At 41.2% G+C, this 17461-nt stretch overlaps 1 protein-coding gene across 6 annotated transcripts in view; it reads left to right on the forward strand.

Annotated features, from left to right (window-relative positions):
• The window catches only part of ARID5B (AT-rich interaction domain 5B), a 114412-nt gene that overhangs the window by 65789 nt on the left and 31162 nt on the right, over nt 1–17461 (forward strand). For all 6 annotated transcript variants that reach the window (XM_085064240.1, XM_085064242.1, XM_085064241.1 and 3 more), the window contains one exon: nt 13013–13125. In XM_085064240.1, coding sequence (XP_084920366.1) covers nt 13013–13125 — 113 coding nt within the window. The remainder of the gene's footprint in view (nt 1–13012; nt 13126–17461) is intronic.

Raw genomic sequence — 17461 nt, forward strand, 5'->3', positions numbered from 1 at the left:
CATTTTTGCTGTGTATTTCATGAAGTAAAGAAAAGAAGTTTTTGAGCTTTGTGAATTTACCACAGTCTTCCAGCAGCCTAATCCAACAGAGCACAACATCAGGTATTGAGCAGAACTACAGAAAGGCACTGCCCAAGAGACCAGTCTGCAGACAAAGGGGACAGTGGCTTGCCAGGGGTCCCACCCTGTCCCTGAGGTCGGGAAGCAGGTGATTGTTAATGAGGCCAGGTGGTGCTGGGACTGTATTACCCCTTTTATTATTTCAGTAGCAATTTCAGTATTTTGTGGCCCTGGCTTCGGTTGAAACTGAGACACAACCTTCATCTGAAAAGTGGGGGTGCTGGGGTAGCACATATGGCTGGAGCCACTGGGTCAGGGCCCCTGCACAGGTCCTGGCACCTCCCTGCTGCTTCCTTGCCTGGAGGCACAATGTCACCTCCTCAGAGTCCCCCAGTATAGCTGGCTGCTGCAGGGAAAAAGCCTCCTCTTACCAATAGGGGCAACACTTTGGGGTAGAAAGTGTTATTGCTGTGCTTATGGCTGTGCTGGGAGAGGGAGAGAACTGGAAAGAGCTGTTCCGGCAGCAGAGATAGGCGTAGCCTTACAAATATCTGCTTATGCAAATCAAATAATTTGTCTTCTGAAATGTTCATTTTGCCTTTTCCCTGATTATATTCTCTGAATTGCCATATGTACTTCTTGTGATATTTCAGTCTTGTCAAATTAAGAAGAGAAGGCCTTCTAATTAACCTAGGATGTATACCAAATAAAGTAATGTTTGTATTTTTTACTGTGTAATCAGTCAGTAATATTACAGGTGGCCTGTAAGTTTAAAAAAAAAAAAAAAAGCCTGAACTGGTTTTGTAACCTTATAACTATCAAAGGTGTTTATCTGGGGAGAAGGCATTGAGAAAGAAGAGAATTTTTAAATTGCACAATTACAGTTAAAAAAACAGAGCAGGCAACATCATGTGTTTCTGAAGAGCACACTGTTTAGTTTTATAGTAACAGTATTTTAAGAATGCTGACAGTACACAGGAAGGCAGTGAATAATTCTTATTGCAAAACCCTGATGATTTGCTGTGTTCAAAATGCGAAGACTTAGTCAGCCCTGGATTTCTCTAAGGAAGAACAGGGCATTTGGAGGAAAAAAATAAAAGCTGGCCTAATCAGTAGTGATGTATCAAAGCAGCATTCAAATAAAATAAAGGTTTGGCATCCTTACTTAGAATAGACTGGAAAATGCATTTGTTTTCATGTACCTTCTTTTTTCCTGATGTGCCTGATTGACTTGTTTTAATACCGGTATTATTTACATTTCAGGGATGGGCCTCTATTATGCAGGAAATTGTCCAAACCCCTACAGCTGTATTTTAAATTGAAATTATTTTTTTTATGAAGTGATTGTGCAGACTTAATTTAGTAATCTATTATTAAATATATAGTTTCAGGCTGTATAAAGTCTTTATATAGAACAAAAATGGGCACATATGAAGATCTAGGCTATATATACACCTGGTTCTGTATATTAAATCTTTTACATATGTTGTCCATTTTCAGAAACAAATAAACTGCTGCTTTTGAAAACCCAGCTTCTCTTCCATATTAGGGAATTCTGCAGACTCCCTATGTTCCTTAGCTTCAGTATAATGCTAAATCAGTTTGTACATTAGTCTATTTTTAGTTATGAATGAACTTTATGGAGTGCAGCACACAGAGTGATTTCAGAGATTCTCACTCATAAAACCCGTGTGTCATTCGCCGCAATTACAGCTGTAAACATTATGCAAGCGCTAGGCTTCCAGGGCCCGAGCCCTGAAATTTCCAGGGGGAAAAAGCATCCCACCTCACACATTTGTGCAAAATATTAGGCAAATAGTAAATCTGCTGGCATGAAATGAGGTTAAATTGTGTGACCTTAGCTGTGTCAGGCAGGCTGCCTGGCGTGGCAGCAGGGGGACACTAGAGGGCAACTGAGAGTTTTCTTCAAACCAGCCAAGCTGGAGATGGTTTTAATACCAACTAAGTGTTTAAACTCGGTGAGGATTTATTTTCCTGTCTGCAGATTTCACATAAGTAACCTCGGAGTTTCCATTGACAGCAAATAATAATCCAGCTGAAGTTCTTCTGGGGGAAATGCAGCGGGAGCGGGTCCGGCGCCTGCTTTTGCCCAAATAAGGCTTTTTTTGCAGACCCCATGTGTTAGATAATGATCAACTGACAGTCGGTCATGAGTTAATAATGCTGGATGCTGAAATATGCATACCATGTGGTATACAACAGATCTGCGGGGAGAGACAAACACGGCTATAATTAGACATCTGAAACACAAGGAAGTGTGTAAATAGTTTAATAGTCCTCCACTTAATTCACTCAGATAATTTCCCAAGAACCGGTATTGACTACGGAAGAATATTGCACAACTGACTGCATATTTAGTTTAAACCCTGCCCTGCTCAGATAAATTTATGGATGCAGCTCAGTTTTATTTGGATTTTTCTGAGTGCTAGAGATTTTCTGGGGCCAAAATGTAGAGATGGGTTCAGTTTTGTTTGTGTTCATGTTTGGGATGATTACACCAAGTCCATGGGGTTTGCACTCAGTTAAACTGGGCATATGATCTTACAGTCAGGACTTCGAAATCACCTTTTTTTGGGTGTTCTGGAACTTACACAGATTTCCTTGCTGCTCATACACAACTTGAAAAAATTGCCAGAGTTCCACTGCTGTTTTTTGTTGGCAAAAAAGTGCAGATCCCTTCCTGTGCTCAGCATTGCTGGGCAGCATCCCCTCTGCACCTCAGCAATAACACCCCATGTCAGGTGTGTGCAGGTCTCCCAGGGCGCCAAGGCTTTGCTCCCAAGCTGTCTGCAGACACAGAGTTGTCCCTGAACCCCTTGTTGGCTCTGTGCACTGTGATGGAGGGCCTGGCAAGCCAAGTGCTGTGAGTGTAGTTGGTGATGACACAGAGATGTGAATGGCAGAGCTTAGGCTGTGGTTGCTGCTCCTGCCTCCACCTAATGCCTTGTGTAGTCCTTGTGGTGGCAGCTGAATGTAGGCATTGAAGGGGGGAGCTTACTCTGTAGTTTCTGCTTGTCACTTTTCTAATAACTTCATGCAGGTTGATTATGCCTAACAGATTTTGATTACTTCACAGTGCAATGATCAAATGCAAAGGAAAAAAAAGGGAAATGGAATTATAATATTCTTACACTAAAAAAAAATCTTATATAATCAGTTACAAATCAGAAATGCAGGCAATTATTTAAATAATATATTTGTCATTTTCACATTGTGCACAACTCGATGATTATTGCTTCCTACCTGCCATTGTCATTCCCGAAAGCAAGGTCTTGGAAACTGTCCATTTTATCCTTCTGGCATGAATTTCTGCCTGTTTATGTTTGTGCACAATGTCCATCAGTCAATTAGCCCATCTCATCCGTCTATCTACGTGGATACGACTGGTTACGTATCTATTGTATTTCTGAGGTATGTAGGTCATGTCTCCATTGGGTACTGCTGACTCTGCTAGACAGCAATTACACAAACGCTGGCTTTTACTGGAGAGAAAAAGAAACGTTGTTAGGAAAGCTGCCTTAAGATTTGCCTTTTATTTTCTGTAGCACTCTAATGGAAGGTCTACCTTGAGTGTTCTGATGAGTTTTGATCAGGCAGGCTGACTTGCATGGGTTTGCCGTGCATTTTCACTTCTTGCTGCCGTGTTTGCGCTGCTTTTGTCTTGGCTATTACATAATCTGTTAGAGCTTGCTCATTTTCCTTTCTTTGCTTGCTTTTTTTTTTTTTTTTTTTTTTTAAGACCCAGACTATTCTGATAAGTCAGACCTGCACTTCTGAGTGTTGCTCTGACGCTCTGACAGAAACTCAAGCCCCTGTGTGCCAGGTGCAGCTTCCCAGGAGGTGACCTTTGGGGATGGAGGGCTTTGGGGCTGGAGATTGACTACACATTTCTGAAGGAAAGGGAAACTTGATGAACCCATGTCTGATCCTGTGATGCTGCCCAAGCACATGGTGTTTCATGATGAGATAGGACAATTTGTTTGTTCAGGGCTTGAGTGCTTCTTTCCCATTAGTGACAGAGAGAGCCGTGCTGGCTTGGTTGCGTTCTATGCTTAACACAGCCTCAGCCTCAAATATGTGTATAGCCCCAGTGAGGTCATCAGTGGTCTTTGCATGCTCCAGGTCTTTATGAGTTAGGATGTACTTTGCTGAATCAAGGCTTCAGCTCTTCATGTTCCTTGTCCTGCATTGCTCAGTACTTCACTTTGTTTGATCCTATATTCATGCAGTTTCTCACCAGAAGAACCACTGAGTCATCTAATCTGGTATGAACCCCAAGTAGTGGCTCATCAGCCAAAATTGCTGGCAAATGCTTTCATCCAGTTCACCACCTTTTTTCTGAAGGAGAAGGGAAACAGCTGTTTGAGCAAGGACCAGAGCCAGACAGCTGGACGCCTCGTCGTGCAGCCAGCCAGGCTGCTGCAGCCGCCCGCAGCGGCCAGGCTGTCCTGGCAGCAGCATGGGCCCAGCCCTCGCTGTGCTTGAGGCGGGACACCCAGCTCCAGTCTGGTGTCTTTACCCTCCAGACCCTCAAATTTATGTGCTACTTCCTGCATTGTGCACAACAGCTTGTGTCTGGCTCAGGCTTTTCCCAAAAGGTCTTGAGAAAGCTGGTTATACGCATGCCTCCATATTCTGGCACTGGATCAGGTATGGGGACTGCAGTGCCTGGGCCTGCCTGGTTATGCCTCCTCACTTTTGAGTACCAGCTTTTTCTTGCCTTTGAGGCACTCGTATTACCTGGTGAAGTCACTTCTCAGTCATTTTTGCTCAAACCCAGCACAGCTTGAGTTATTCAGACCTCCCTGAAGGCAGATATCCTGTTGGCCACAGTATCTTCCTATCAGACTATGTTGAATTTCCAGTGAAGAGTGACCTGTGAACAGTCACCCTTGGCTTGGTCAATGGGACCTGTAATCCTTGTTTGGAGGTTTCATGCTGGAGCTGTATTGAGGAGCATTGTGTTTTCCTGGTCTGTTTTGCTTCTGATTACTCATTTGTATGAGTCAGTCTTAGCATTGTGTCAGTGTGAATGTAACTGTCAGGGACTTTACATTTATTTCACTGCTGAAAATTTGTAATACTAGCAAGGCTAGGAGCAACCCCTGCGGAATCCCACCAGAAATCTTTTCATTTGATAGAAATTCCCTACTGATGGCTACATTTAGCCAGTTCTTAATCCATTCAATATACGCTTGAATAAAATTATGTAGTGCTGTTTTTTAATCAAAGTATTATCTAATATTAAATCAGCTGTATTACTGAATGCAGGTAAGTTCCATGCATGCAGCTAGTTTCTCTAACCAAGCTTATAGTTTCAAAGTGTAAAATAAGGTACTTTGTTTGTTTTTCTTTTCTGTTGTTTTAAGATCTGGTTTCTGTAAAACCAAGTCAATTGACTGGCTTTAATTATATTCTTTTGCAAGCATATCATCTGGCTTCTTTGCAAATATGGAACAAATATTTACCAAACACCTCTGCCTCTTTTTGATTCATTAGCAATAATCCTGTCATCTGTAGCCAGTAATAGGCCTACAATGGATTTTTTTATTACGATTATTTTAATTTGCTCTAAGGTCTACTTGAATGTCACATATTTATCAAGCATAGATTTTTCTCTGAAGTCTTCAGCTTCCCTTTTCCATTTACCGAACTTCATAATTTCCAACACGTGTAGATTTCGTTCAGAAAAAATACCCCACAACTTTTTTCCATTTTTTTTAAACCCACATTAGTCAGCAGGACATAAAGAAGTCCAGATCAAGGGAAAGTCTTTGCATCCAACCACAATGAAATGAAGAAAAAGAGACTTCAAGCCTCATCCTGAATCTTGTCTCCATCTTCCATGGAAAAAAGAAACATTAAGTTCTTGGCGAAATTGGCCAACCTGATGTTTGCAGTGTCTCTAAATTTTCTGTTCAAAGCTATGCTAGTCTGAACTGTAATTTATGAAAATACTAGCATTTCACTTTCTTCAGAGATTGTCTGGTCAGGAGGGGGGTCAAAACAACAGTCTGCAGCAAGTCATATGTCTCCACATTAATCCACACAAGGAAGTGTCTGTTTCACTTATTTCCAAATGGGGAATGTTTTCTTTAGAGAGGTAGCAAATTGATTTTCCCCACATGGAGCATGGGCTATCTCATTTCCAAAACAAAACTTTCAGAAATGGCTACACAAGTCCACTCTTTCTCCATATGGGTTAGAAAGCAGCAGGATTCCTTAATGTTTCCTGCAAGGTTGTTCACTGCTGTGCTCTGGAGTTTCCAGGTCAGGCCTGGCATGTTCACTTACAAAGAAAGGAATAAACAAGTGTTCACATTTTAAAAAAAAACTTGTAAAAAATAATTTTAATGTTCAAGTTGTTTTATGTCAGCTTGAGTTAGCTCGAGGTGTGTGTGCCTGTGTGTGTGAGTGTGCTGTGTGACCTCCACAGCTTGAAGAGAGCTTGAGTTGGTGATAAGTGCTCATCATTGACTTCATAGGTGTATTTAGGATCCTGCTGAGACCCTCCCCAAATTCAGTTCATACTTTTGTTTCCTAAACAAAGGTCTGGGGTTTTTTTTAGCATAGTCTGACCTTTTGCTTTATTTTCCAGCCAGTTTAATTTCTAACCTTTTGATGCGATATTAGGTTACTTAAAACTTGCTTTTCTTCATCAGCTCAGCATTCCTGGGCAATAAAAGCCCCAAGCCTCCTTTTGGGACCCTGTTTCCAGGTGGCAAAAACTTTTAAATCAACTTTCAGGGGTGAAAGGAAAATGAATTAAATGTAAGATCCTGAAGTAAAAATGCAGAAAAGGGAATGAGGTGAAGGAGATAAAATAAAGAGATGGTGATGACAAGGAAATCAAGGAAGCAGCTGGGACTCCAGAAAATATGCAAGATTAACTAACCTTTGAACAGTTTTTGAAACCATGCTTAAAGACAGCAATATGTTTTTCTTAACTTTCAGATATTGCAGAATGCCAGCAGCCCCCTAGAGGGGTAAGTGTTAAAGCCATTAAACCTGTTAACTTTCTATTCATTACATTTTAAAAGGTGCAACATGTAACCATGATTTTCAGCCAAGAGTTGGCTTTTGCCAGGCTGCTTTAGGGATGTCCTCAGCAACCAGCTATTTGCCACCTGCTAGCAGGCATGGTCAGTTGATGGATTTTGTGGAGATCTGGGGCCATTCTTCTCACCTTGACTTCGATGGCCAGGCACCTCCGTATGCCACCTCCAGCTTCTGTTTGATACCTGAATCGTGAATAGCTCTGCGATCTGACACATCCTGCCGTTTCCACCTGCCTAGGAAGGGAGGGCTCCTTGTCTGTTCTGTATTTACTGATGGTTTTGCAGCTTAGGGCCAAGGATTCTGGTATCACAGCTTTTGTGCATGTGTGTGAAAACCAGAAGTCGTGTGAAGGACTGGCGCATTGCAAAAGGATTCTGTGAGGGGACATTGAGCAAGGTGTCCTTCAGGGAGAAGTGGCTGTGGATGCATTTGGCAGGTGTGCTGCAGTGCTGCCTCATGTCTATTCTGAACCCAGCACCACTGTTCATCCCTGTTTAATCACTGCTTGCAACTTCTGCTACTTCACCTAAATCCTGGTTTGTGATTACCTTCCTCTGGTACACTCCCACCTCTACGTTTAGAGATCATCTGACTCTAGGAGCCCACCCTAAATGTAGACTCAGATCTTCTGCTGGTCCTTCCTTGTTGGCCCTGCAGATTTTTACAAGCTCAGTTGGTTGTTTCTTTTTTTTTTTTTTAATTGATTCTTGCAGTTGGCAAAAACGTTCTTGTTCTTCCTTCATCTTTCCACAGAAATGTGGTCACAAAAAACAGCAGGCAGCCAGAAGAATCTGGTTGGCAGTGTAAGTTTTAAGTCCATCAGCAACGCAAAATTCCTCAGCAAAATATGGCAGTGGCCTTCTTTTCCTTTTTCCTTTTTTTCTTTTTTTCTTTTTTTCTTCCTGCTTTTGAATTGTTTCTGAGAAATCAGAAACAGAATCAAAAGTCATCTCAGGAAATAGTTACACAGGTCAGAAAGGCCTGGAAAGGCAAGAACTTTGATCATGGGCATTACAATTGCTTAGATGTACTCTAGAGTAAGAAATGTGGAGCAAGCATTTAAAAGATCCATGTTTTAGGCATGAGTACAGTACTGTTTACTTACATGGTTTGCTGAGCAGCCAGCAAGGTCCCAAGGTTATTTTGGGCTCAGCATGAGTAAGTGATCCAGGTATGACAAATGAGGTAATGCATTCCAGGCTCATTAAAAACTCTTGGCTACACCACTGTTTTTGACAAAGGGCCAACATAGCTTGACCTCAGCTGCGTGAAGGCCACTATTTTTTTTAACACCCTCCCTATAACAACAAATCTTTTGCATCAGCCAAAATACATGCATGTAGAGAACAGTGTTATTGGGAGAGTTGAACTCACTGGACTTCCAGTGATAATCAGACTCATAAAAAAGAAGTAACTTTACAGTAACTGACCTGCTAAATTCAGGGACACCAAAACCACAGCCATTGTCTCTTGACTTATTCCTGCCTCTAGAAGTTGTCGTGTGTACACAGTACATGGCATTGTGGGTGTGGATGTAGCTCAGGTGGGGCTGACCTGATAACAGGGAGCTGGTAAGCCCTGTGATCACCTCTTCATCCTGGACACAGAGGAAAGGAAGGTGGCAGTTGGATGTACTGTCTTCTTGTGGCAGCCTATGCTTTTCCATTTTAGGTACTGTTAATGGTCATGGTTGACTTCAGGAGCTCCCACTTTTGGGTTCTTCTCTTTTCCCTGCATAGAGCTTGCCTTTCTCAGGTTAAAACGAGAGCTGGGAGTTATTCTAGGCAGTGAGGCTTGGAAATGCTCCTGTTCCCCATGTCCTGCTGAGCAGACAGTGTCTGAAAGTTGAACAACTGAGGATGGTAGTGACTGGAGGACAGTAGTCACAACTTTATGAATTTTCTGAGTGGGTGAGCAGGGTAGCTGCCCTCTCCCTCTGCTTCTGGCCTGTCACAATCACCTGCAATATCATGATGTTTGCACAGATTGGTGAGAGTGCTGGAGAGGACGATGTAATTTTTGAGCAATGATGCTGTTTCATGTCTTCATGAACAGAAAGAACTTCAGGCTTTGAGGAAACATATACCTAGCCTGAGCAGCATTAGCCTTGAGCTCCTCTCTTTTCTTTGTGTCTTTCTTGGTGGGTCAGAACCTACTACTGAGCTTGTTTGTGATTCCTAGCCTTTATTTTTCTGTGCAGATGCCTTTGGACAGTCCTTGCTTCATTACTGTAGTCTGTAGGCAGCTTGTGCAAGAGGAGGCTTTGAAAGCATCAGGTCAGCTTCTTAATGGGATATGTTTAGACAGCAAAGATTTTCCAGTCTGCATCTACAGATAATCTAACTCATTGGGCTGTGCATGACACAGGCTTTGCATTTAGCCTCTCAGGTGTGACAGTTTGCAGTAAAAACCTGTAGGACATTGCTGGTGTTTGGCAGAGCACAGCCACGGTTCGGGGACTCCTCTGAGCTTGAGGAGTGTTTGCTCATATTGTGTGCATTTTGCAGCTAGCTGGGTTTTACCTGGACATACCTGAAAGGTTTGCCAGGACTCAGCAGGTGAAAGGAGTGGGAAAACACCACACGTTGGCAAAAGGCAATCATGTTGTCAAATGCACAGGAAAGAAAGTTTCTAAACTGGTACTGTGTTGTCTCTCTCATACTCCTGTTACAGGCACTCACACTAAAGAGGTGGCAAATAATGCAAACTTTTTTCTGCACTTATTTATTCATTTTTTACTTTAATTTTCTTTGCTTATGTTCTCACCTTCTGGGAATGTGCAAGTTATCAGGTCTCACTGCCACAAATGCTTTCAGAAAATGAATTTGAAAGCCATATGCACAAACATGTGAAGAAATTGAATCATTCCGGATATTCTTAGGTAGTCATGCCAGAAGTCCTTCTCCACTAGAAAACAGAAAAAAAAAAGTAGGATACTCACTTAGCTGTCCAGTACATAATGAACATCCAGTGTCATCAGGAGAACTGACTGTGACTAAGCCACAAAATGTGTAAAATTGCTTTAAAATAATTATGAATAACAAATTCAAGACATTTGCAGTGTGCTCATGAATATGTCAAAAATGAAACAAAAGATGACAAAATTGAAACATGAATGTGACTTGTAAATTTCTTTTCAGTCCTAGTCATATTTCCTAGCTCACACGAACAAAATGAATGTCACTGAAATGCAATAATCTTCAAATAATGCATTTATTTATAATGATTTAGGGAGCAAATATTAATGGCTTTGTTTCAAGTGTGGCTGGAACTATGTCAAATGTTTTCTTTCAGAGTAGAGACTAGATGCAAGAACCTTCTGATATTAATTCCTATTGCTGCTTTCTTGTTAATTGTGTGTCAGATCTGGAGTGGCTTTAGGTGATTTAAAGTCGTACCGTGGGGCATGGGGGACAGTCCTTGTGTGTACTGCTGACAGACCTTCCCTGCTGCAGCTCCTGAGCCATGGGGAGAATGCAAATACCCCATTTCATAGTGGGTTTGTGCCAGTTCTGCCATGGAAGGTTCCAGTTCAAACAGTGTTTATATGCAAGTTCAATATACCTGGAATTTAGGAGCAAATGCCTTGTTGCTTTTAAAGCTTTTAGCAAAACATTAGCAGTGCTTTGTAGTGTGATACAAAGTACAGTGCCAAAACTCAGGATAACAAGTATGTTTGAAAAACATTGAGCCTTCAACCAGTTTCTTTATTTGTTAAAAAAAAAGGAAGGAATGAAGGAAAGAAAGAAAGAAAGGACAAGCAATTCACGTGCAATATATTTGATGGCAGCTCAGCCACATCCCTCTTTGGCCATTGGTTGGGCCAGGCCTGGGGATCCTTTCATTCAAAGGTTAATCTTTTAACATGTGTGCCGGAGTGTAGTAAATTGAGGGAACATTTCTGTTTCCTTCAGCACCTTTCTAAAGAAGATGTGACTGCTGAGGCAGACCGTGGCTAATTATGTGTCCATCCCATCCAGGTCATGTGCCAAAACCCCAGTAGGCATCAGGAAGGCATCAAAGGTTGCGCGGGGTTTCTAAATACGGCAGGGCGGTGCGGCCAGGGCTGGCAGTCTGGCAGCCGGCGCTGGAGCCCTCGGAGCTCATCCCACGCTCCCGCCGAGTCGCTCATCTCTGTTTATATGAGTAATGGAGCGGCTGGGGGAGGGGATTAGTAAGCACGGAGCAAATACTCTTAGTGTTCATTTTGTGTAAGACTGACATCCACACCAAGTCGAGACTCCCAGCGACGTAGTGTGCAGTCACATGCTGTAGCATTCATGAGTACAGATATAAATCAGGCAGATGTTTGTCGACTGGAATGGGTAATAATTTCTTTCTCTCTTTGTTTGATTTTGCATGTTAGCCTCAGATGACAATTTCAGAATTGCTTTCTGCAGTACTTTTCAATAAGCAGAATGTGCTTCACTGGAGATAGATGGAGATATTTCTATAGGGAGATAAACATATTTTTAGATAGACACAAATATGGACTTACACCCGTATGCACATGCATATATATGTATATATATATATGTATATATATATATATGTATATACACACACACACACACGCATGCAGATTTTTTTTTTTTACCTTGTGCCAATGTAGGGGGAAGTAAAAGGATCTGACTTCTTATTTTAAACCCACAGCTTTTCTTTTTCTCTGAACAGACCAAATATGACAGTGTTACTCAAACTATAAAATCAAATTAGCACCCTTTATTGTGTTTGCAAACTAATTAAAATGTAAAATGTCCTGAAACCACTGGCTTACTGTGTGACAAATGTAAGATTAGAAACAATTAGAAGACACTCAAGAGGTTTGTGATGTTTAGATTTCTGACATTGTTCTAATCATCCCTTTAAGTAATGAAAATAATGGTTACCTAGAAATTAAAGGTTTAAAGGAAATTATCTTATTCGGTACAGTCATTAGTTAATGATTGTTTATTACTTTAAACGTTGCCATAGTAGTCAGAGGCTGATTTTTAAATCTGAAAGCAGAGGGGACGTGTAATAATGAGCAAACATCTGCTTCATCTCTTATTTCTATATATGATCATAATTTATATTGTAATATCACTATTGAAAGATGAGGGTGATATTTTTTATGATGATCCATATCCCATTCCTCGTATGGCTCAGCACAGTTAAGATTTAGTCACTGTGTTATTTCAGAGCTGTTTTATCTTAAGAATTGGACAAAACTGAAAGTGATTCATGTTAATTTGTATGTGTGGTATGTAACCCTTATGAAACAATCAATCACTTATTTCAGTACTTGTCAACTTCCAGAACTAGTTGTTAAGGGGTTTTTTTGATCCATTTCAGGACTCGGGGGTAATTTTTTGGTTTTTTCTTAAACTTTTTTAGAAGAACTTTGACAAGAATGACAGGATATATAAACATTTCTTGGAGCTGTAAGGAATTTCAATATTCCAGAGGATTTCCAAAGCCAGATGTTTCCCAAAGTTGGAAATAGCATTTAGTACTCTTGCTTGAAGATTAGAAATAATAAAGGCAGCAGGGTGATTAATGCAGAGTTACCCATTAATATTCAATTTTGTTCTTTTTCGTACCATGGAGAAATATTTGTGCTTTCTCTCTGAGTCCTTGGGAGACCAGTGTTTGACTTTATATTAATTAGTTATGTGAAAGTAGAATAGATTAGCCGTGGGGAATGTTCTATAGAAATGTATAGTGTGTCAAGATGTAACCCATGGAGGATGGGAATCTCATAATAAGCATTTACTGTAGACAGATGTGTACGTTTCTGTGACTGATTGTAGTGGAATTATTTATTATGCTTTCAGCTGTTAAGAATCCAGTATAAGACAATGTGCTTAAATTGTTCTCCATTAATTTTCAGCGCCAAATCTTAAAGGCAGACCGCGCAAAAAGAAGCCATGCCCACAGAGAAGAGATTCATTAAATGGTATTAAGGATTCCAACAATAATTCTGAAAGCAAAGCTGTTGCCAAGGTAAATCACTTAATAATACTCTTTTCGGTACACTCTCCTTTTTTAGGTACAATCCTGCTTTTGTTTCCCAGCATGCGGTTTCAGATTTACAGTGTAACTTATTTTCTTGGGGAGATAAATGTAATTTTTTTCAATAGTTTTATTTTTTCACTTTAAATCATGCCTGTGTTTAAAGTTACCAGCAACTATAATCACCTAACAACCTAATGCTATCAGCTTATTGGTAACTGGTAGTGCTTAAGCTTTCTTGGCATCTAGTGTTAGTTTTCACATTCTGTGACACACAAACATAGTTTGTGACAGTATCTTCGAATTAAAAATAAACCTGGGAGCAGCTCACCCTGTTACAATGTAGTTCTAAATATAAGTTTGAAGATAAACAGACTATGAAACAAGAGCTGCCTCAGTAATGGTTTCTAAGAAGCAAACAGAAACAACGTTACACTGATGCTAAGATCTCAACATTTTTAAATTAGAAAGAAAAAAAAAGATAAAGACAGAAACTCAATATGAAAGCTTAAAAAAAATCTGGGCTGTTTCTTTAATACTTAGTGCTGAGCTGCCTGTTCCATGGTTGCTGAATAGTGCATGCTTTTACAGAGTCTTCTGTATGTGCTGCAGTGCTTAGCCCATACTGCAAGTAAAAATTGGATCACTGATTACTGCTTATAGACTTAATCTTTAAGATATTGATGGGTTTGTGTCTTTTCCTTAAATTATTTTAAAATGGAGTTTCTGTAGTGTAATTTGCATCCTATTTTCTATGTTGTCTGAGTGGTTTTAAATAGGAACTTGGTTTTCTCTTAAAAAAAAAGAGCAGCATAAATGGGTCCTTTCAAGATGATTTAATTTGAAACTCTAAGGTGCAAAGACAGAAAATTACTTAGAGCAATACTTGATTTTTATCTGAGGCAGAACTTTGTCACTGATACTTTAAGCTTAACAGCTAAAGAGATTTGCATATACTGAATTTTAACACTGACTCCTCCCATATCTATTGTTTCAATAAATTAGATGGATGTCTATCTGAAAAACACTTCCATTGTTGTGACCGTCTCTTTAGGAAATACAGTGAATCTATAGATCCATTTGCGTTGGTATTGTTGTACACAGTGAATGTCCTGGGAGATTAGGAGGTTAAAGAGGTCAAGTGGAAGTGTTCTGCTCTCAGTTTCTCATAGGAAGGCAAATTAAATTCCACCTCCTCCCCCTCCCTAGGAGTTCAGTTAAAATTGTGCCTTCTGTTGATGACGATAAAAGAGGCTGAAGTTCATGATGAAGCTCTGCCCTTAAGTCACTGTTTCTCTTCTTTTTGTGCCCTATTGTGCTCTGTTGGAGTCTGTACTATCGTATTAGACAGGCGTGGTAAGAGGCGATGGAGCCTGGTGGGTTGAGTTGCGGGGTCCTGCCAGATACTATAGAGTTTGTCTGAATGTTTTCTCTGTGAAAGAATGTGCAAAATCCGTTGTGTGAAAATGTCTCAATTTGCCTCAATTCCCCCTTCCCCCAAGCCATTTTTCATGTTAAAATACTGCCAGCGAACGGCGGCATGAACCATATTGTAAAAGCACCCCAGACTGTAGCACAAGTAGTTCAGCTTCTTCAGCACCTGATATATAGGTATTAGATAATTAAACACAACAGTAACACTTCATACCAAATTGTTTATCCTCTCTGTTTATATTTGGGTTCACACTACTAGTCAGATGGGAGGATATTTCAGATAAGAAGTAATTCCACCTATTTATCTAGTCATACTGTGCTCATCATTGTGCAGATATTAATAGCATTAATTATCTTGGCCAGCTTAATTTCATTATAAATAATATACATGCTCATGATATAATGTCCTTGCATGTAGTCACACTGACTTCACTGTGGCTCTTCACATCAATCTGTGTCTCAGAGCTGTGGATACACTTCCATGAGAGGACAGTGAATGAAACCCTCCCCAGCAGAAGTACTGCACTTTGTACAGACCCTGCCTCTGGCTTACTAGGGAGGGAGGGGAAGGGTATTTGGGGAAGGGGAAGAATAGAGATCCACCTACTGTCTTCTCATTGCTGGGAACAGTTGGGATGTTAAGTTGTCATCTGAAGCTCCATGTTGGACTTCACCATTGGTTATCCTCCTCCGTGAGTGCTCCATCTCTGACTAATGCTGACAGTGGGTCCATGGAGAGCAGGATTGAACACTGCTTGTGTGCATGGGACAAATCCACTTGTGTCAGATGCTGAAGCATTTAGCAGTCCTGGCCATATTCTTGTTGCAGATAAAATCCATTCTGACCAGTTGTGCTGCTTGCATTCTCAGATCAAGTCGCTCAGTGTCTGGCAGCAGCCTCATTTCTCAGTGACGGAGCGACGGCTCTGACGGGGTTGCAGTGGCTGTAGGGTTTGGGTCGGGAAATGGCAGAAAGGGCATTCTGAAGGCTGTGGTTTTGAGCCTGTCAAGACCTAATGCAAGCTGCATAGTTTTCATGACTTGCTGAATTTTTCAGTTTTCAGCTGCCAGTGACTAGAAAGGTTAATTCTGCAAGTGTAGATCTCATTAGGCATGTTTGCTTTGAACCACCAGCAGATCGTTTGGAGGGTTTCATAGTTACCTAGCAAGGAGAAGTGTCTGGTTGGGTAGGAGCAGCTCTGAGTCAATTCTGCTATAGGTGGCTAATTAAAAATAGAGTGATAGCGGCACAGACAGTGTGGTCCTGGACCTGCAGGTGCGGCCAGGGAAAGTGGCTTTTTCATGTGCCACTCTTTGCTTTTGATCTCTTCAGTGGCCGCTACATCCATTTTAGTACCTCCTGGGGAAGATGCTAGGGGAGTTTCCTCCCAGGTTGGGAAAGTAATATAAAGCCATCTAGTCTGGCAGGACCAGCTCTCCTGGAGATGGCAAGTATCAAATAGCTCTTAAAACATTGCCAAGTCTCTGGAGGCTTTCATACTTGATGTGTCATCATCAGTGCTGGACAGGCTTTTGGAACTTGCAGGCTCCAGCAGGTGACCCTTGTCGTACCTGCTTCATCTTCCCAGAGAGTGTTCCCATTCAAAGTGTGCAGAAATATGTTCTAAGGCTTTTTAAAATTGGCTGATGTGACCATTTTGAGGAACTGAAAGAATAAACTTGTTAAACACGGAAATTGTCCCCAAATGAATCTATTCATTACATCTCCTAGTGCAAATGCTGAAGTAAATCTCTCACTTCATTTGTACAGCAAGATCTGGGAAATTAGTTTAAAAGTTGTCAGGATATGCTTTTCCTGTGGCCACAGGTGGCCTGGCATGCTCTCAGACCTGGAGATTTATTCTGAGTGCCTTGGCCATTATCTGATGGAAACTGTAAAATGTGGGTCTGTTGTGGTCTGTGTTGTGTGTGACCTCTGGCAGGAGAAGACAAACACACAGGTGTACCCACGAGTGCTCCCTGGCCATTTGGTCATGGATCATCCATCTCTGTTGGAACACACAGCAGGAGGTGGTCAGATGTTCCAGAGTCCACCTCAGTGCACTCCCAGTTTATCCAGCTTAACCCAGCTGTGGCACTGGGTTTGTGTTTTGAAAGAGAAGGGCAGTTTGTGGTGCTTGGTGCAAATCTGGCATTGTTCTCACTGAGTTTGATATGTTTTTGTTGGATTTGCACTGGTGTTACCCAGAATGGCATTTGGCCCTTTTGGTTCTCATTAATCACTGGTCATGGCATTCATGCATATTGCCTTTCACATGGTGGGGAGGTTCCAAAAGTGAGGCTTTGGCCTCAAATGCTGAGCGGATGAGGCATTGTAGCCTTCACCAAAGCTTTGTTGAACCTGACACTGCTAGGAGTCCACCCATTGCATTTTGACACCTCTGAGTTCCACAGGGGCTTTGACCTTGCTTCTCTGTAGACTGAAGAGAGGAAGGTTGTGTGTACCACGAGTTTTTCTCACTCCTGGTGGCTTTCTTAATGTTACTTTGCCTTTGTCTCCATGATGGTAGTATCCTTTGCCATTTGTTTGCTGCACAGCAGTGAGCTTTGATTTCAGTTAGAGTTCATGCCCGGGTTGTCTTTGAAAACATAGTTCTGAATTATCTGAAATGAAAAAGAGAATCTAAGCAAGTGGGTGACAAAACTGAAAAATTGTTCCCAGGTGCAGTGAATTTTTTCAATTTGCATCTCATATTAAAAATCCTAAAATTACTAAAGTCATGTGTTCTTTTTGGGTGTGCTAACCCAGTCTTCGGTGAAGCATTGAAACCTCTGACAGTGTAATCTAAACTTTTTAAGCAGAAGCTGTTAAATAATATCTGTGAGGTGCCAAAGTAAAAAAAGTCAAGGGATTATAGCTCTGACCTGAAAA

This window comes from Lichenostomus cassidix, chromosome 6 (genome assembly GCF_008360975.1).
Source record: "Lichenostomus cassidix isolate B80296 chromosome 6, HeHo_3.0, whole genome shotgun sequence".
Lineage (NCBI taxonomy): Eukaryota > Metazoa > Chordata > Aves > Passeriformes > Meliphagidae > Lichenostomus > Lichenostomus cassidix.